This window comes from Trachymyrmex septentrionalis, unplaced genomic scaffold (genome assembly GCF_001594115.1).
Source record: "Trachymyrmex septentrionalis isolate Tsep2-gDNA-1 unplaced genomic scaffold, Tsep1.0 scaffold16, whole genome shotgun sequence".
Taxonomy (NCBI): domain Eukaryota; kingdom Metazoa; phylum Arthropoda; class Insecta; order Hymenoptera; family Formicidae; genus Trachymyrmex; species Trachymyrmex septentrionalis.
In genome coordinates this window covers 2,051,004-2,072,800 of record NW_017304758.1, presented here as the reverse complement: position 1 = coordinate 2,072,800, position 21,797 = coordinate 2,051,004, and the positions used below count along the sequence as shown (strand labels likewise).

At 41.2% G+C, this 21,797-nt stretch overlaps 1 protein-coding gene across 1 annotated transcript in view; it reads left to right on the top strand.

Annotated features, from left to right (window-relative positions):
* LOC108746191 (iroquois-class homeodomain protein IRX-3) overlaps nucleotides 1–13,144 on the top strand; it is a 33,719-nt gene extending 20,575 nt beyond the window's left edge. Inside the window, exons 4-5 of the mRNA XM_018482807.1 lie at nucleotides 10,545–10,849; nucleotides 11,045–13,144. Of these exons, the coding sequence (XP_018338309.1) occupies nucleotides 10,545–10,849; nucleotides 11,045–12,012 (1,273 nt within the window). The 3' untranslated portion in view covers nucleotides 12,013–13,144. The remainder of the gene's footprint in view (nucleotides 1–10,544; nucleotides 10,850–11,044) is intronic.
* The last annotated feature ends 8,653 nt before the right edge of the window (nucleotides 13,145–21,797 follow it).

Below are 21,797 nucleotides of genomic sequence, written 5' to 3'. Positions count from 1 at the left end.
ATATATATATATATATAATCGACGGTCACGTATTTCGCCGTATGACGCGAGAGAGGCGCTCCTCTAAAGGCGAAGCGGCGAACCTGGTTGACAACAGCGGTCAACGCGTGGAATCTATACTACCACGCGTGACGCACTTCCGGTGATGACTGCTTCGTATGCAAGGAAGTGATCGGGTAATACAGCTTGCTTAGCATCCATTCGCTCTAGTCGTAGCCGAGCGACCGAGGTCCTCCTTTACGGGGACCCACCGCGCCGGGTCCGGAACTACACGCGCGAGTTCTATGAATTGTCAAAAGGCGATACAGGCGGCAGCCGCGAAGCAATCGTAGCCAGCACCTGCGATCAGATCTAGACAAAGACATTAAGTGGCAATCGGAAATGTCTTCCTTTCGAAGGAAACTTTTATATATATTTCTTTGTGGCTTCCCAACAAGAGACACAATGTAACGCAGTGATATCGGTGATCATTTCATCTTTGTATAATATTGGCAAATAACAAGAATGTAATAATTCATTACTAATTCAAATTGGCTCTTGAAACATTAAAACAAATAAAAAATAGAATAAGAACGGGCAATTAAAAGTCTTTTTTTATTTGTTATAATTCATTTCGTTATACTGTATCATCTGTATTTTTTTTGCTGGAAAACATCCTTATCAGATTTACGGAGGATTGTCGAAAGAATAACCGATTCTTTTTCCTTTCTCGTGAAATTATGCTTATTTAGCTAATGCGCGTCTACTCAGAAAGTTTCGTGCGCGCCGACGACACGCCCCGTTCTCGCGTTTCCTTCGCATTTCGAGACGGACGGATTTGCACGACAAACGTGAAAGCTTTCCTTGACTCACATATAAAACGCATTATATTCAGCCCTTTATCGAATTGTATGCACGCGATATCTTTTAACATCGTGCCATATAGGTAAAGCTAATAAGAAATGCTTACATCGATGTTTAAGAAGCAGTGTGCGATGCCTGAGGCGCCCGTTATTGTGAACGCCTATTATATCTTATCATTAAAAGGAATGTGTTACTTCCATTCCCTCTAGCTCTTGTTTTTGCAACAACCGGAAGCGAAAAAGAACTGACTTTAAAGTGCTCATTTTTGTTTATTCATCATTCTTCTGCGTGCATTATCACTTTGTATCACATGTTATATATCCATAATTTTCTCGCAGACAGTTTCTTAGCATATATAAACTTTCTCTTTATATCTTACATCGTCTAAAGCGCAAGGAATATTGCATTAAGTTATATTAAATAAAAAGCGTATATCTTTTATATATAAATTAATTACTCTCTGCATTGTTAATTATGTATATTAGAAATTATTATTATATTATAAATTATTTTTTTTATATTATTTCTTGTAACGCGGAAAACTACACTAACCACAAAGTTATTTTTATTAACTACGTGATAGTTATATTATCAATTATGCATTGTTAATTATTTATATTATAAATTATTATTACTTATATTATAAATTATTTTTATATTATTTCTTGTAACGCGGAAAACTATACTAATCACAAAGTGATTTTTATTAACTACATGATAATTATATTATCAACTCATCGACTAATTCTATTGTGGAACGATTATTATATTATCATCCTCACCAGTAATGGCAAAGGTGCCATTTTCGTGCGAAAAACGTTTCGGTAACGCCTGGCCCGGAACTATCCCTTAAATCGGAACCGGGAGGTGCGAAGGATCTGGCGCATTATGCGCGAGCGTGCGCGACGACCACTTAACATGAGCATACAAAAAGCCAATAATACAGCGTTGGCATGCACGGCCGCAAGGTCTCGGGATCGTGCGGGTTAACGGTCTCGTCTTTCCGGCGGATTGGCCCTGCTTCCGGAGACATATAGGGTAGACAATAAGAAAGCGACGAACAGGCCCCTCTGTCGTACGGGCAGGCCCGCTTACGTCGTCTCGCGCGCTCTATGTCCGGCATATCAGTTGAGTCCGATCGCCGATACGTGGTATTATTAAGCGTGTCCGTACAACGACACCGATGTGTCGGCACGCGCTTCGAGTCTCGAACGAGTATCTCGAGGTACGGCACGAGAATTCTAATGTAACCTACGCGAAGTCATCAGATATGAACGAGCGCGGTTATTAATGAAGAAAAGAAGATTCTTCGTAGAACCATATTTGTCCGTTGTGAAATCGAAATACAATACGTGCTTCTCGAAAACGTAGCTTTCCAAGTATACTTAAATTCGTCAGCGACGAAATTGCATATGTATAAAAAGATAAATTCACAATTTCATATGAAAAAAACCGACTTTGCCAGAGTATTAAAAAATTTAAATATACAAATATAAAATGATTTTAATAAACCATTAAAATAATTATATAAAACGCTCAAACGTTAATGATAATATTGCAAAAATTTTAATATTCTAGCACCAATTTAACAGTGCGTCCTGCACTGTTAAATTCATAATGTTATATTATACCCCCTCCCCACCACACACACACACACACATTCACACACACAATTTGAATTCTTTTTAATCATTTTTAGGTCGTCACTGCTTCTATTCAGTATGTCATTAATTTAATTAAAATATCAATAATGGAATTAAACGATTTGACTGAAGAAAGTATATTAAATTTGACTCAAATTTATTATTTACTAAATACACACATATGTTAATAATGGATATTGCTTACTTTGGAACTAATCATCAGAAAAGATTGATTTTAATATACATAGAAATTAAAAATAGCAGAATGTTATTTAATTCAAAGAATTGGGTTACCGTTGCTCCTTGATATTTAATAGTGCACATAATTATTTTAATGTCCAAACAAAATTATTTTCAGATTTTGAAGTTAGTTAAATTTTTAGATACTTTAACAAAACCGTATATCTTCCTCCGATGATCTTATAAGAAGAGTTACACGGCTTCATAGTCGAAGGACGCTCGTAAATAGGATGTAAAGGTCGATTTAATGTTATCATTTAGAAATTAGAGTCTTAACAGCAGCATCCACAGTTCGTCGCCGATAGGACTCGAAATATTTCGCGGCTAATGAGATGAGGCGGGGCTGGTATTCTGCACCCTTCGGTGCCCCGCCCGTGAGATACGTCTCGCGTGGATGATGTACGGCCGTTTAATGACCCGGTTTCGGTCCCGAGGGACGGTTTTTGCTTGGGCGGTAAGGGTTGAGGGGGATGTGCACGGCGGAAAAGTCAGCGACACTCGTTTTTCGTTAGACGAAAGGGTCGCGGGGCCCACGCGCACAGCTTCGTTCCTTCGGTAACATGCGGATGACAGCGATTCGTCGAACCGCGTGACAGGCAGCCCGCGGAATGCACGCCACTCTTTCCCCATTAGGCTTAATGGACGTAGATTAGTCCTGCTCTGGCTATGTATGCGCGTCAGGATTTAATGACTTAGTCACACCCCTCCATCCGATATCGCTGCCACCTCTCAGCAGTCGAACAGACGTTGCCGAGAAATGGTGAGCTGCTCTGATTGTAAGAGCAAAGGAGATCATATTCTTGACTGAGACACGTTCTTGATTACTAATTTTACAAAGAAATATCAAAGGTGAAATTTGATGTAAGATCAATACGATAAAACCGTAGCTGTTTCGATTAAACGAAGTAAATAATTCATAAGAGCTATATGTCTCGATTAAGAGGTATACAGGAATATTAAATGAAAGAGTCGTCGACGTGGCAAATCATAAGTTTAGTGTGTATGACTTATGTATAAATTTTTTCATCTTACACTTCAATCTACGAAATGTTTCTTAAATTCACAGTCTGCTAAGATAATAATCTTTCCTCTATTCATTTTTATTTTACAAAAGCACTTGTTAAACAGCGCACTTCAATCTAGGAAACAGGAAAACGAATATACGAGCTAATTAGTAATTAAGCGATCGCCGATCCGTTACTCACGACCATATCTTTCTGCAAAACACAGGAAGCGTGCTTCCATAAATTTCGTAAGTTCAACGATAACGGTCGAGAAGCGCCGGGGCAATAATCTCGACTCACGATAATTCAGCGTGACTTTAATCACGGACGACGGAGTTAGAGCGCGTTTTGCGGACGGATTTAAGCGATCGTGTGACAAAGTAGCGCACCGTGTATCATTTTGTATGAACTCGGTGATATTCACTGCAACAGTTGGAGGAGGATGAGCGAGTGAGTGAGTGAGTGAGTGAGTGAGAGAAAGAGGAGAGCAAGATTGTATAATCTCATGTGATGGGATGCAATGCGACACGTGTACACATACACGTCGACACGCGGTTGGAGAGAGAGAGAGAGAGAGAGAGAGAGAGAGAGAGAGAGAGAGAGAGAGAGAGAGATTCTTTCGCCGCCGTGATGTTCTCTAGCGAGACGCACATACATATCCGGCAAAGTTTACGATCGATCTGTCACACCGCGACCAACTGGTAATAAAGTTGGATGCGGAACAACCGACTGTCACACCGCGGTGACAAAACTTCCTCCTCCCGAACGAAGCAAAGCGAAGCGAGGCGTAGCGACGCGAGAACGCGCTTCTAAGCGCTTCTAAGAGCTTAACGTGACGACATCGGGTATCACACTAGACACTCGTGTCGTGTAAACTGTGGGAGTGAAAACCATAGCCAATGCACCGTCTCCTGCCGCTGGCCGACTATAATTCGACACTAATAATCGGCCGACTCTCTCTCTCTCTCTCATTCCACGTCATTCTCTCTTACCATCACACATTTTCGCATCTCGTATATTGTAGTCTCTAATCAATGCAAATATTTATATGTTCCAAGTATCAAGAGTACATTGCCAGTTGTCGAATTAGAATTTCATTCTCGCGTTCATTCTCATCTCTCTCTCATCCATAAAAGCCTGTTCCTTTCCGTCTCTTTCTCTTCAATTCCGGCTGATTTTAATTACGCTACGAGTTGCCAGTTGCGGTTCCCAGTTGACGGTTCTATTTTAGCCAATCATGCTGCAACTAGTCTCTACTCACTGCATCGTGATCGACTAAAATAGAACCGTCAACCGACAACCGTAACTGGCAACCTGTAGTGTGATTACGGCTTTACAAGTATCGGCCAAAATATATGTTGTTGAAATCGCCAAATCATTAGATTAGTGCGATAAAATTCGCGTATATTAGTTTTCAATTCGGTGCAATTTTAATTGATTTAGGCTATGCGCAAGTATTTGATTTAATAATATTATTAAGGACGTTAAAAAATAGATGGTTTAATAATATTATATTGGAATAATACGTGAATCGTAAATTTCTTACAAATAAAAACTGTTTACAAAAATATTTCGTATCTAATGAGCTTTCATAACTAATATGAAACTTGTTCATCATCATAAATCGCAATTTTTTAAATAAAATTTGAAAGGCCTTTAATAATACACAATATCTGCAATATAACGCTCGATTTTTCTTTCTCTGTAAACTTCCCAGTTTCATTTTCGTACTCTCAACCTGTCTCATGTGAAAACTCACAAGGTCACCGTCACAGAAAGCGGGTGGATCAAAGGGGCCGCAAACCAGTCTAGCCGCGGACTCGCGGCTGATTAAACTCAAGCGCGACCTCAAACGACAGGGATAGTGGTGCGCAAGCGAGCGGGCGGACTTTAGGACAAACTGAATAGTCTGGATGGAAAGATGCGCGCGAAAGCGCAACCTTCGTGCGTGCTCACAGTCGTGTCGCAGAAAGATGGCGTCTACCACTGAAATGGCCGCAGTAACGCGCTGATAAAACATAAGGCATGACGACCGTATCTGAAAAGGAGCGTCGAGCGCGGAGGGCCCAGAAGAGAGGGAGCAGGATGGAGGACGAAGTTAGATATCATCCCTAGTTACGGCCGGTGACGAGGGGCGGAGTCATGCCAACCGCACACCTGCCCCGAGGTGAACTGCCCTTGGTCACCCTCGCGGCTCCCCCCTCCTCATTTCCACCCTCTCTGGAGGCTACATCTTGATGGACGCGTTTACGCTAACCGGTCGACGGGAAAAGGGCGAAAGAAATGGCGTTCGGTTGGCTTTTAATGGTCGCTTCGATTCCTGTAGTCGCCGTCTCGAAAACGCTAACTGGATCTTGCAGAATCCGAAGCTTCATCGTGGAAGCGCGCAGAGAACCGGTTGTTATCTATGAGAAATATATTCATGATAGCGGTCCATCCCTTGGAGGATGTTAACCGCAATGCGCGGTCATTCGATTTGACGAATAAATTGTCCGAATCGGAAAAAAAATATCAGCCTTTGCGCCGTACATCGACGAAATATGCGAGATACTCGTATGCAAATCACGATTCTTCACAAATTTGTAATCTGATTGAGCGCAATAGTGAGTTATATTTCATATAACTGGGAACTGTCGTGATAGTCGATACGTGTATTAATTCGAGACGAAGGTTATAATTATCTCGCAGAAGTCGAAGTGTAATGCAGTTTACATCAATGGAAATGTGTTGCGCATATCGACGATAATACTTTTACGACTTGCATTAATCAAAGTGCTTTACGACATTAAATCAACACTTCGTATATACATTAGGTTAGTATGGCTTGAGACATTGTACGGTTGGCGCTTAATGATAATATATACGCATCGTTATGCGTTTGTATTTAAATTTACTTTACATTTGCTTGATCAGTATACTCATATTTCTTTAAACCGGTTAACAGTAATTTTATAGGACAACTCTTCATTAATGTTTCTGTTATTGTTGTTACTGAAATTTTATTCATTTACGCATTTATTAATAAGTATCGTTAATCATTTACATTTCTCTTTTACTGATTTTTAAAAGTTAATCAAAAACTGTAGTATAAACAATATTAAAACGATATTTAATTAATTTTTTTAGTTGGTCATAGTTATCTTCTTATAGTTCGTTCTTTAATCCAGGAGTAGTTACCTGATTCTTTTTAAGTAAACGATTATCCAAAGTGTTTTCACATCACCTCAATTAAAATCACTATTATTAACAACATATTGTATTATTGATTGTTTTCCGATTTATTAATATTTAACAACATTATGGATATGGATTTAATATTTTAATTACAATTTTCTGGAAAAAAATACAAATCAAATGTTAAACGAAATAAGTACGTTAAGTAGTTTACTATAATAATATTTAAAAAATAAAAATTTTAATTAATATGACGCGTTTTTATTATGCGTTTTTGATGGAATTGCATAGTAAAAGATTCATAAAGAATAATTATATTGAAAAAAAAAGAAAATATATTAAACAATGACTACCTAAAACAATATTTTATAATTCACATTTTCTCATCGCTTGGATAAAAACAAGTGATTATTTCGGGGACCTACATAATTCGCATTTTTTTTATAACAATCAGAATCTAAATTTTTAGTTACAATGCAAGTACCGTTGAATTGATAAAGAAAGTTGCATCACCTACATTGAGACCTTTGAGATGCGGCCCGCAAAAAGATCAGAAGTGACAATGTCGAAGGTATTCCTTCTGATCAAGATTTGTTCTCGAAGTAACGAGAAATATTTTTTTCTGAAACGCAAATGATTGTCGAGGATAGATAGGTACCTTTTGTAAAAATCGGAAATGCAAAACTTTTTAATCACTTTTATAGTCAATGTATTGTACAATCAGTAATGAGTTTTTTTTACGAAACGATGAACGGTATTACAAGATGGAAATGGCGTAGGATAGAACACGAGGCGCGGCCCGATTAGCAATCACCATGGAAACAAGCACTTGATGCGATCAGTTGTAGAGAGGAGAGGAGGATGCGCGCGATGCCGCGCATACGTATGCGTATCAACGCACACCTATGCACATTTGCATATATATTTATATATTTCCGGCAAATGCACACTCGTCTATATTCTGCCAGTCCACCGCATATATATATATATACATATATATATATATATATATATATATTTACATATGTAGCTGTCGTATATTTAAAGCGGTTGACGATGGCGATAGCGATGGTTGGCGGCGGTGATGATACCGGAGGTAGCGGCTGTACGAGAGATAGATTGGGAGAATCGCTTGGCACGGAGCGTGGAGGGATCGACAAGGGGGGAGGGGGGGGAGAGGGACGTAGGAGAAAGAGTAACGGGGAGAATGAAACCGTTGATGCTGCGAACCAAGAAAAGAGACGGAAAACAGGCTCAGTACATGGATGGAGGACATAGAGAGATGGAGCGGAGGAGTGGCAGAGAGGCGGAATCGGGAGAAACCAGCGGCACCAGCAGTTGCCGCTCTCGGGGCGGCTGGCTGTTATCATGAGAAACAAGCTTCCACTCTGATTTTTTAATCCGATCCGCGCCCCCTGCCACCGGCTGAATTTTAAAATAACTGCAGAACGCCATTTGCTCCTCGCAAACAGACTGGGGTTAAGCCATCCCCCCGCCGTCACCGCCGCCGCCGCCGTCCTCCTCTCGGTGCTCTTGGCTCTTTTCTGTCTTCCTCGCACTTTTCCTGTCCCCGTTCTATCGATGTTGGTCCATTTCGTGCATCCTCCGGCTCCCTTCGACTCGCCCAAACCATCCTTCGCCTCTGTTCTCTCGACGAGCAGAGGCAGTACGCGCGTCTCCGACCCTCTGCGTCTGCGACCTGGCGTCGAGCGGATAGGACGAGTACCACTGCGGAAAGGATAGGATAGATCGAAAGACGAAGAGACAGAGAGATGTATATCAAGGCGCGCGCGCGCGCGCGCGTGGCATGAAAGCGCCTGATGCCAAATTGAAATGTTTAGCGCTTCGTTTCAGCTGCTTCAAATCCCGCATGCAGGGCGCCCTGGAATCGGAGCGAGACAAATAGAAGCAGGAAAAGTGCGATAGGTAGATAACGCGAGGAAGGGTGGAAAGAGATGGGAAGGTGGCGAACGGGGGCGGAGAGTGACAACGAAGATAGAGGAGCGAGAAATGTGTGTAGGCCTGCCTCCGAGAGAAGGGTAGATAAGTGACAGTTTTATTAATTTCCCATCTCCCGCCGCCACTTCCACGCTTACCACCCCTATATCTAACCTACCCAACGCCACGCAACACCAGGGACGTCAGTCGCGCGTCCATACACGCCTTCCCACCCTCGCCCTCGTCGTTGGATACGTCTCGGGGTGTACGGAGGCGAAAATAAAGCTCAATAATGGCGACACGCCGTGACGGGGCCACCGTCGGGAAAGGTGGCGGAGATGCCGGTGGGGATTTGAATCAGCGATATCTCGTCGTTCAGCGGTATTTTTATGAGGGAAATTTTTCACGCCCGGGATCTGTATAGGCCTTCATTTGCTTCGCAACCGTTTGCATGGTAAAAATATTTCTGATGTAAGATTAATTAACTCAGTTTTTATAATGGTACTTTTTGTTATGTATTATAATTCTCAATAAAGCTATGATTCGTTTACATTTACGACAGAGTTCAGTAATGGCTGCAGTTGTTAATAACGTATACGATTAAGAAAATCGTTCCCGATTAGATCGGCGATTTCGTATAAATCTCTTGAGACACACGAAGCTTTGAATCGTGACATCTCGGCCAGATCGTACACGCGAAGAAAAAAAACTGCGAAAGAAGACGAGAGAGACGAATAGAATAAAATATTATAAAATAAAATAAAATTTAAGGAGAGGAAGAGAAAGAAAGAGGGAATGAAAGAAAAAAGCGGAGAGAAAGTGCCTCGTGAGTCCTAGCCGGTCGCTTTGGTGGTGGAAAATTTAATTTCGATCCCGTCGATTCAGCAGTTATACTGAAGTTTAATCTTTGATAAGGGTTAGTCTTTTAGTAATGGGATCCCAGAGAGTCGCTCCAGTCCGACAGAGTGAGGCGGAAAGCAAGAAGAAGGCTGCTTGCTCTCCTCTTCTTTCTCTCCCTTGCCCCGCTGCTCTCTTTTCTCCGGCTAGAATGGAAGGAAAGAGCTTAAACCGTTAGATAGAGATCTGCTCTCGGGATGAAAGTAGTACCTACCCGCTTATATCGCTCTTCAAACCGAGCAAGACTTGGACTTTTATACTGACGTTGGGAAAGGCATAACGAGCCCCGCGATGGGATAAGTTTTTCGACATGGACTTCCGCGGAAAATCTGCTAACCCCCCTTCTTGGCGTTGGCTCTTTCTTCAATGTCTCATTTATTTTCGCTCACTCGCGTGTAAAGTATCGTGTCCCATGTATACGTCTATCCAGGTCACGTGGTCTCCCTCGAAAACGCATTCATGACGTAGAACTTAATCCTCGACTGGTCTGATGAGACGCAGAGACCGTTTCGAAGCCTACCAGACCAGTTAGAGGATAATAAACGCGTGACTTAGCCCGCAAGTTTTGCATCTGCGCTCCGATTGCGAGACGCAAGTTGTTATTGAGAATATAAACAAGCAATGGTCTTTCATACTGTCGCCATTGAATTTCCATCATAGCTTTGTCATTATTGCTTTGTTAATTCACACTTTTTGCATATATCTATAAAAATATTTTCTACAGAATATAAGAGAGTAATTCAATGATAGTTGTATGTGGGGATGACTTTTTATATATAATTTTTCTCACTTTAATTTGTTATAGTTATGGCATGGATCTAAATGGCGCGAGACGAAAAAACGCGACACGGGAAACAACGAGCACGCTGAAAGCGTGGTTAAACGAACACAAGAAGAATCCATATCCCACGAAAGGCGAAAAGATCATGCTGGCTATTATTACCAAAATGACACTGACACAAGTGTCGACGTGGTTTGCGAATGCGCGGAGACGCTTGAAAAAAGAAAATAAAATGACGTGGGAACCAAGAAATCGTGTTGAAGACGAAGATAACAATAACGAAGACGACGATAGCGGGAGGAAAAGCGTCGATGAGAAAGATCGGCTAGGTGAGTCTCTTGAATAATATGTTTCTTAAATATAATCACATTACTTATCAATAATGTCGACCAACAATATTAGTACTACGATTATCGTATTCCTGATTCTTCTGTTTAAATTGTTAAATAAGTTCAGTTTTTTTTTAAATTGAAAATTTAAATTAGAGCTGAATTACGACGCTCGACTTTTTCTTCTTGATTCAGATTCGAAAGACTCAGGTACAGGTTCCAGCGAAGATGGGGAACGACCGGCGCACCGTTTGGATCTACTGCATGGCGGCAGTGGTGGATCGGCGGGCGTCCAAGGTAGAACCGAGAGCGAATGGAGCGAGTCGCGAGCGGACAGTGGCCCGGATAGTCCGGAATGTTTGTACGATCAGAGGGAACCGAGGCATCCGCTGCAACTGCAGCATCCGGCGTATCTCACTCAAAATCATGGTCGATTGTTGCGTCATCCTTCACCGGAGAGTACGTCGCCAGGTAGTCAACATCATCTTCCGCCGAGCACCAGCGCGCCGTCCACGGGTAGCGCGGTAACGACGAAGCCGCGGATCTGGTCGCTGGCGGACATGGCAAGCAAGGACGGCGATCAACAGAATACGAATCCAGCCACGATGACGGGTCTCACATCACCTTACAGCGGAACGGGCGGAAGCGGAGGTAGCATTGGCGGTGGCGGCGGCGGTGGAGGTGGCGGTGGCACTACAGGGGGCAAACTCGTAAGCCCTTTGGCTAGTCGACTGCCGCCTCATCATCCCCTCCACCCGATACATCCCGGCACGCAATTTGTAAGACCGCATCCGGACTTCTACAGGAATTTGTACGGCGCGTCCCATCTCGGCTCCGGTGACATATCTCTGCTGGAGACGTATTCGAGGACTCTTGGTGGACTTGGCGGCGTAATACCACCATCCACAGCTCCGAGCATACTTACGTCCTCGTCCTCGTCGATCTCCGCTGCCGGTAACGTGAAACCTTTTACGATCAACGGTGGTAGCGGGGCGGCTGGCGGTACCACCGCCGGATCGGCAGTTTTACTGACTACCGCGTCTTCCGGTCTGTCGCCGTCGTCGTCGTCGACGGCGTCGTCGGGCGGATCCGATCAGTCGCCCCATCCGGCGGGTGGCGGTCTGCCTGCGACTCAAGAACTCAAATCTCCCGGACGGGTGTGACTCGACGAAGCGACCGATCGCTAAAGAGACGTTTATCGCGGGCGCGCGCTGTGCATCGGCGGGCGTTTTGTGTGGTGTGGCTGACAATAATCAGAGACTACAATCTTGTAATTAGTGTACAGTATAAAACGGAAGATGATGAGATATACTGCCCCAACCCGTTTCTTCATTTCCTAGTCTTTTCATTTTTTTTTTTTTTCTTTTTCAATGTCATTGTCGATGTTTCTTTTATCTCTCATTCCCTTCTCTTCTCTCCTTTGACTTTTTATTCAAGTTTTATTTTTCATACTCAATTATTTTCGATAAAAAGGGAAAAAACTCGTAGTACCGACTACCCATAGTGGTTCTATCGCGGTATAACCGTACAACATCTAGCGCGTCAACTCGACAGTACTATTACACACACATATAAATACTATAAATATCTAAAGATATACGATAATATAATTAATATTATTTATGCGTTTGTAAATAGTAGAGAAAGGCCCAGTAGAGGAATCGTCCGGCCAGTGTATGTATTGTATGTAGAGTAGACACTATATTACTAGCCTACCTGAGATCATAATTCATATTAATGACGATTATTATTATTATGATTATTATGATTATATTATTATGATTGTTATTGCAATGTTTATAATATTATCGATTCACGTCGACTCGATCAAGCATGACGAGGTATGGGTCGTTAATCGCGGCGACAGATTGCGAGGGATCATCGGGCTGTATAAAGATTCTTAGAGGTCAGTCCTTGGTTCCTCTTCTTGTAAGTATCTCCTCTCTTATTTATTATGCTAAGAATTATTGGCTCGTGATAATTTTTCGCAAGAACGGATAAAGGCTGTCAAATCGCGAATCGATGCGCAAGTATGACGTCGCTCGCAATCTGCTGCGAATACAATTTCCGTCGCGTCCCGTCGTCGTTGCGTAGAAAAGGAACGTTCTAAGTTACACGAAGGTGAAGCCACGGGCACAACGGCTGTCAACATATCATGTCATGTCGAGAGTGAACGATCGCCATCACCTTTTAGTCATTCGTGTCCAAAATTTCACGCGAACTCGCTGATGCCACACTGACATGTGACATCAACGCAGACTGTGTCCTTTCGCAATAAACGAATCATTACGGAAAGCAAATGAGTTATCATTTCTGACCTATAACTTTTCGCCAATCCGCATCATCAAATATCTGTATATGCATACCAAGTGTTTACTAGTATATATTCCTCTTTACATAAGTCTCTAAAAAATTTATTTTTTCATATAGAATTATCGTTTTTTTTTTTTTATTAAATTGCTAACTGAAGACACTCCATATATGTATCGAATTTATCGAACGACTTGATAATTGAATGCAATTCAATATTCTTGGGCATACGCCGCTTTTCCGAGTCAGGTAATATGTTGATTATTATGCCATTCGAGTCGAGGGCCTAATCGTGCATCGTGTGCAATTCAGTAGAGACAATACATGAGGAGGCTTCTAGTCGACGCAGGGGACCATCCTTTTAGAACGGTGAATGAATATGAAACGTTCTCATTCTCGGAACTGGGATGGCCGGGATGTACTTATAAAAATGCAAAGCAACCGACTTCTGGGTGGTTGCTGGACAAGCTTGGTTATTAGTAAACATTTAAATCGACAATTCCTATAGCTAAGCGGGGAACGTCGCTTTCGTCCTGTCCTCTACCTTCTTCGTCTCTTTCTCCACCTTTCTCCGGTGCTCTTCTTGCCTCTCGCTCTTTCCACAGAGTTAGAGAAGAGAAGGACGATGAGGGCTATCGCGTTCGCGGTTTACGGTAGAGGAAACAAGAAATCAACTCGCGGGACCACCCGCTATGGGCCTGGGGTGCACCAAGCTGTAGATCTCAAGGAGGTCCATGCCATCTTCATGAATCAACTCGTTTCTGAATCGGCATAAACCTTCAAAGAGTTGCGGAGCGCTCCTCCCCATCCGCCAGATTCAAAGTTATGTGAGTATCGGTGTTCTTTCGTATTCTCGGCTTCTTCAATTGGTGGTCCGTACGAACGCACAGTGTTCTCAAAAATGCACTGAAGATCGGGACCGAAGAAAAATTGTTATAAACGATATAAATACACGATTGTCGTTGAGAATATTCAATATTAAATTACGATCAAAATAAATAAATGCCGATTCTTTTATTTGACATAATTTTTCACAAAATAATAAATTAACGAGATCTTAAAAAAAAAAAACAAGTACTATTTTTAAGATCAAATAAATGAGGAAATGTAAATGCATAATTAGCTAACTATTCCGATAACGAAAAGTTTTATGTTTTAGAATTAGCAAGTTATGTCGTAGCGCGTTATAAATGCCCTAAATGGTGTTTAAATCGTGTAATAAAACCGTTTTATGTTACTATAAAGATATCTGGGTAAAAATGTCGATGCGTGAGAGAAGGTAACATTATATAGGTAGCTAGTATCCGTCGCAGATAAACCAAGCCATTATTACTCAGTACAACGGTTCAATTCTAGGATGATCATGCTACTAAGGGAGACATGGCTATCTACTGTCTGGATGATGTATTTTATAATGGCGCGTAGACGAACGATAATCGGCTACTTTATTCCACAACTGCATACGGATGTTATATGGTCACTTTTAGTGTTATAGCGTTTCCACAGTACAATAACGAGAAAATGACGATCTTTTTCATTCGTCCGTTCTCCCCTTAGCAATAACGCGAGAGCCTTCAATGTCCAAGGAACACTGGGATATCGCCCATTTACATGGACTATGATGTACTGCAGTTAAATTTTATTTCGATATTTTATCAATTTCCGTGAAAATTTATTGCAGTAAAAATAAGCGAGAGAATGAAATCGTAAAAGAAACGTTTCAATTTTTACGCAATTGTATACTTGTAAAATAAATAGCTTGCAATTGCAACATACATCCACAGTTATGCTTTAATTATGTGTAATTCGTAATCCATCCGCATTCTTTCAGGCACCACTTTTTCATTTGCCATTTCGCATGTGTAATTTCGTGAACAAAGCTTTTTAGCACTTACAACTTTCCCCGCGTGTAATTTCACCGTTGCACCGTTACGGTTAATAAAAATTAACAGTAATTTGCCATGTACAGTCGGTTTACAATGCTTAGGTAGCCGCGTGATTTTTCATATCTGAGAATCATTATATACAACGACATTGCCGGTCAACATGAATTCTTGCGAAGGACGCGGTGAATATCGCAAATGGATACAGGTGCCTGTTGCGGTTACTTGCTAGGACTAGGGGGCAGGCGATAAACTCAACTAAACTGCGTTCTGTGGCGATGCTTTATTGGCTTTTATCGAGTTTTAAGTAGCGAATTCCTTCATGGAAACGCCATTAATTTTACGATGCGGGCATATTTAGCCCACGGCTTCTCGTAAAATCATACTTTGGTCGCGATAAAGAAACATTGGTGGGGGCCTGCTAGAGTAGAGTTGGCGTTGTAAAAATGCGATAGAGGGGAAAGATTAAGTAGTTCGTGATGTTTTATATATAAAACATATGTGTGATTACATATTATATGTAATATTTTATATATATATATAATATATTATTTTTAATAAATGTAGATATAATAAAATATTTCTACATACAGCCACGGTATGACATATATATATATATATATATACATGTGTATATATACATAATTACACACATAAAGACATGTATTTAATTAGTTGCAAAAATGTCAATAATTAAACGCAAGATACATATATGTAAATATTCAAATAACTGTGCTCACGCTGGTAACGCATCCCTACTACATTTTATGTATATATTCGTGTCACAATCGTAATATCATTATATAAATTCATTACATAAATTCATCATTATTAATAAAATCTTTTTAATGATCATCGCATATAATAATATATCATAAATTTTATTTAATAAGAAATAATATTTTCCACAAAGACATCTTTTACATCAAATAATATGACAATAAATAAAGAGAGTTGCATTTAACTAGACAATCTGTAAAACAGATATGTGACACGTTCTTTTTTTGGTACACCGCCACGCAAGTGCGTTCCGCGTTGTCGAAAGGTAGCGTATCAGTGTAGGTGGTGAATAATGAATGGCAAAGTCGAGACAACTTACTGGACCAGCATCGACGACGTGGATCAGGTCGGCGGTGTATATACGACCGGGGTTAGGAGGCGCAGTTACAGCACGAGTTCCGGGTGAAACGACATGAAAAATTAACGGGTCCGCGTTTTGACATTGCGTCAAACTTTCGTTGTACAGCGTGATAGATTGTTCTACGGATGGTAGATTATTCCGTACGACCGCCTGCAGTAAGAGGAGAGAAAAAGCGAGAGAGAAAGCGAGTTTCGAGTAGGCGGGCGAAAGATGGTTTTGGATTTCTCGGCTAACGACCGACGGACAAATTCGAATTTTACGAGGGACACTTCACGGACAGTATTGTCAGCTGTCCGTCGAGTTTCAGTGAATGGAATCGTAGTCCAGGCTACGTTGGACAAATATTTTTGTGAGATTTATCACTGCGATAGAAGAATACATATAAAAGTATCTCAGTCAACCAGCTTGAAATATACAATACTTTATCTTCCAATATCTATGTTTTTATAAATATACATACAATACGTTATTATATTAATAGTAATATAATATCACCACCAGCTGAATGTTAATATCACATATTTAATGCCCGTTTCCATCAACATTATAGTTTAATTTTAATCTCGGTTTAACTAATTCTTTATCTTTTTATAGGAGAATTTAAAAAAAGATGAAGGAAGTTGAACCGAAATTAAACTTAATCTACATTGGTAGAAACAGGCAAAAATCTGTTAAAATTTTGTATTTCCAGTAAGGACATAATAAGGTATCCTAAATACGTATATTATGATTAGGTCGAAGTGGTAAATAATCTTCGTTAAAAGCATGAAGTTCTTCTGCCGAGGGAAAAAGAAATATAACTATAAACGGTTCTCGCAAGAAGACTATAATTTCTCGCTTGCGGTCGAATCCCCCGCAGTTCGTAATCGTTTTCCACTTTAACGCGTATCCGGGCGTGCGACGCATCGTTGCAATGCGGTGCCAACGAGAACAGAGGAAACAGAGAGACGGCACGTGGATGCACACACAACGCGATATTTCATTCGGCGTACGATCCCGCGAATTTGCGTTCTCAAAGACTTCAAAGGAGCCTCTGCGAGTTAGCGGATGTCCGGCTGCTTGCGACACCGCGGCCGCTTTGTGCACCGGCCCACCGGGAAAAGAGGAAGAGGGAGGAAAAAGAGACGCTAGAAGAACGAGAGAATCGAGAAGAGAAGAGAGGACAGAAACAGGAGATAGAAGAGAAGGAGCGCTCAACGTGGTACTCGAATTCGTCCGTGGCTTGTTGGCTGGCAAGTACGACGTAAGTCACCTACTAAACTAGTGGTTAAGTAAAGGAGGAGGTGCATAATTCACCGCTGGTTAATTGGCGAGCGTTTTCACGCCAGCCGCCGGTCTGTCAAAGCAGCTACAATCTGCAGCGTGGCGAGACGGCGGGTGTACCATCGTGAAAGAACGGAGAGACGACATGTGCTGCTTTTCTCCTGAGAATGAAACGGAGGAGAAAGGCAAGGAGAAGGATGGAACGCGCGTATCATCACCAACACCATCGAGAACGCGTGCTGCGAAATCTTCGGTTCTCTTTATCCCTTTGTCTTTCTCTTCTTCTCTCGGTCGCGTTGGTTGTCTCTGCTTATAAATACTGCATCTCTCACAAGAATAAGAATAAAAGAACGAATCGAAGGACGGTAGAGAAAGAGCAGGGGATTTTGAAGAAGGTAAAAAGAAACTACTTCTGGCTGTCGACGACTGCGACAGACAACGACGCCGACGTTGCACGACGCGAACACGAGGATACTTCGCAGCGCTTCGTTAGGAGAGACGTGGCGATATGACTTATTTAATCGCCCGAGATGAACGTTAATGTTCTTCCACGAGGCGCTCGCGGATGTTTGGGGAATTACGCGCATCGCGTCGGCGGGGCGTTGGCCGTGCGATTTACGAGGGTTGTAAGTAAAGCGTGATACGTTCGCAATGATGAAGAAGTTTGACGCGATCGAAGCATAACTCGAAAATGTAAAAATTAAATGGTAAATTTGTCTTTATCGTTACTTACAAGAAGATAAAGATCCGAAACGTATTCGTCATGTTATGCAAATAATGTCGAAATTATATATCTTACGGATTTTAAGATTGCCAATAGTTATTTATGTAATGTCAAGAGTTATTTACATAATGTTAATAGTTTGATATTGGTGAAACAACTGGGAAGATTTTTTAATTTACATAAAAAAGTAAGTCGGAAAGAATAAAATTTTTTCTTATAAGGCTTCGTTTTCGAGAAGATTAATTTTTAAATATTCACCAGGTATATATGCACTAAATTATGTTTCGATTCGTTGTAGATTATTATCTCTACTTAAATTTGTGTTTATTATTTTACTGAATAATCGAGAATATAAAATAAAAATAGGATAAATATGATAATATAAACATGATAAATTTTAATATTTTAGAACCTGTGAACCCTTGAAAATGACCATTCTGTTAAATATACAATTCTTTTAAAAGTACATTTTTATCGCTTTCTAGTATTTTATAATCATTTTTAATTTATTTATTAAATCTGTATTTTTAATATATTTATTAAATCCGTACAAATATTTAAAATCAATTTTTTTTTAAACAAAGTCTTAATATAAAAAAAATTTTATTCTACGTTTTTAACTTATTTTTTTATAGTGTCATCCCTTTCCTAGTTGTATCATTAGTTCACAAACTCTGTATATCCTAAGGATCTCAAAATTATCAATAGTTATACATCTTAAAAATTTTATGATTGTTAATCGGCATTGCTTTAGATGTAATATCATCTAGAAAATAAAGAACAAAGGATGCCATTGGAATTTTTAACATTTTTTTCAATCCGTTATTCAGACTATCGAATATCGGGTATGGATAATTAATACGATTACTTTTCCTGGAAAGCGCGGCCAATAACCGTTTCTGTGGCACGAGTGATCTTTTGGTTCATGTAACAGAAATGTGGCATGTAGCTAGCGAGAGTTTCGGCAGTGTGGACACGCGCGCCTAATTATATCAACAACTTGTGTTTGCCTTCCAAGAAAGCGACGTGCTCGCAGGAATAACGTGAACGGATTGTGACGGCTTCTTTCTTAATCGGAAAATGAATCTATATCAAAATTAATTAAACTTCGAATTTGATTTGCAATTATCGGCATTACACAGAGTAATTTTATCTATTATTCTAAACTTTAGAATCTAAAGCTACGTATTATAGAAGCATGATTTTCTTATTTTCTTTGTTCGATTATAATCTGTGGATCGGATCCTCGAAAAATTATTAATTTAAAAAAAATATTCGCTTTATTTGTCAAACTGCAATCAATTCTCACAGCGGAACGTATTCGGAACCTCGCGAATGAAAAACTGTATTTAATTAGGGAGTTTGCCGAAGCTAGTCATGGCGATGACGGCGACGACCAGAGGAGCTGCGATCATGAATACGATAGAATGGCGATCACCGCACTAGTTCAGGGATCGCGGACAAAAACCGCGTTCTCCGACCGTTCGCGCATGTCGACGGACGCAACATCGATGGATGACGAGTCAATCGAGAACCGGTGTGCACCGTCGGGAGATGGACGCGTCGACGTTCCGTCTGCCATTCCAGTGTCCACCGATGACGGACTTTTTGGAGGGTGAACGCGGGGGCAAAAACGCGAACGCGGTCGCGGGGGTTATGATTGATACCGGTGCGAGAATGCTTATAAAATTGCCGAGCGAGATGCGACCGACGCTTTTTCCTCCAGGCGCGAATGTACGATTGATGCGAGAGAAATCGCCATGTAGAATCTTGGAGACTTTATTACAACTCGTAGATAGAGACAAATTGAAATTAAAGAGAGGCGTAACGTTTACATTCGAACCATTACTCTCAAACTACAAATTTTAATTACGATCATGGAAAAAAAAAACAAGTTTAACAAATGAAGATAGAGAAGATTTGACAAACATTGGCTGCACTCAGCAGAAAAAGCAGCAGTAAAATCCTTGAATATAATTGGTCTTGCTGATAAATTCTTCGATCTAAATGTATATATATATATATCAATCATATTTTATTACGAAATTTACAACAAATTGCAAAGCTGCTCTTTCTGCTGGACGCAGCAATTATTCTTCCCGAGATAAATTTCAAACGGCACGCTTTGCTTTCAACGCTTTGATTTCCATTAACATCAAAGTTGCGTGTGCAAAGGGATATTGGCCCCGCGCAATCATTTCCACCAGTGTCGTCGACCCCAGACAGGACATTGAATCCTCGCGAGGATATACATGAGCAGCTAGAACCGCGCAGTTTCGATGTTTGTCGGCGTGTCATGCCGCGGTCACGTCTTAATCAGTGTCTGGTCAGGACTTCCAACGGGCCCACTGGGGCAAGAAGCTCGTCGGGGGCCCGGCTAAACGTGCCGAATGTTAATTACGCCAGCGGGGATCCCCGCGTGCAGCGGTATCGATCCCCGAGTGAAAAAGTTCTCGTTCGAATCTCGCCGGTCTTCATCTCGTGCTCGTCAGCTATATATTTTATTACCGAGGAATTATAAAATCGTTGTCGTTTTCTTTACACGTTGCACACGCTCGTGCATCTCGCAAGTACGGGACACTCATACACTCCGGAATTAATTTCATCAACTTCTCGCACAACCGGGAGTTAAAATTTCAATTAGTCGCAAATATCCCATGCACCTCTTCATTCCTTCTCGGGAATTCTCGAGGATGACGGAGATTTTATAATACTTCAAGTTTTATACAATCCCTTGCGACTCCTCACGTTTGTTTCGAAGTTTGTTGTGACACAGTCCCAGTTCTACATCGTAACGTAATTAGTAGACGGCGTCGCGCGGGAGGGGTGCTCTTTCGCCGCTTCTTGACGAGGGTGACTAACGGCCGTTCTATTAATGTTTGTTTTCCACGTGCGACTGTACGCGCGCGCGATATATTTGCGGAGCCACTGCGATTTACGGTCGTATCACATTTTTCCATGTGTAACCGTGTCGATCTTTCCGTTCCTTCGTGTACCATGGAATCTCGTATTCTTACCCACGGGGATTCCTAATCGCGCGTCGAGCAGTTAGCTGAATTAGTATAAAAATAAGTGACGTTTATCATAAAAAAATATCGAAAGAGAGAGAGATGGCGAGAAAACTATGGTACGTCACAACAGCGTCGAGGCGTGAAGCGTTAAAGTGGATTTATGATATTTTCCCAGCGTCACCTCTCTCGCGCGATATTTCCCGCGGCCTAAAAACGACGAGCGTGCAAAGGCGGCACCGTCTTTGATGTCGCATTTCTTACGCGCCCTACGCATGATGCATCGCTGTTCTCGACGCGCGCGCCTTGCTTAGGATCTTTAAACAAATCGTCGAGTTCTTTGCCGTGCGCTCGTGCGCAGATTAATTGAGGAAGCCCCAGCATCGCGGACTCCCTAGATCTCCTGATTTATCGCGATCAACGAAGTTATCTGTAGTTTGTGACACTCGTGATAATCCGTGTGATAAGTGTCTCGACGAATCACTCGGAATTTCTTCAATAATTCTTAACCCTCCCGTTTACAGTCATATTTTTACTTCCTCCATCCCGCCCAAGTTTCATACTTTATTTTAGCTTTTAAAAAATGATGAAAAAAATCAGAGTTACTTTTCAACATGTC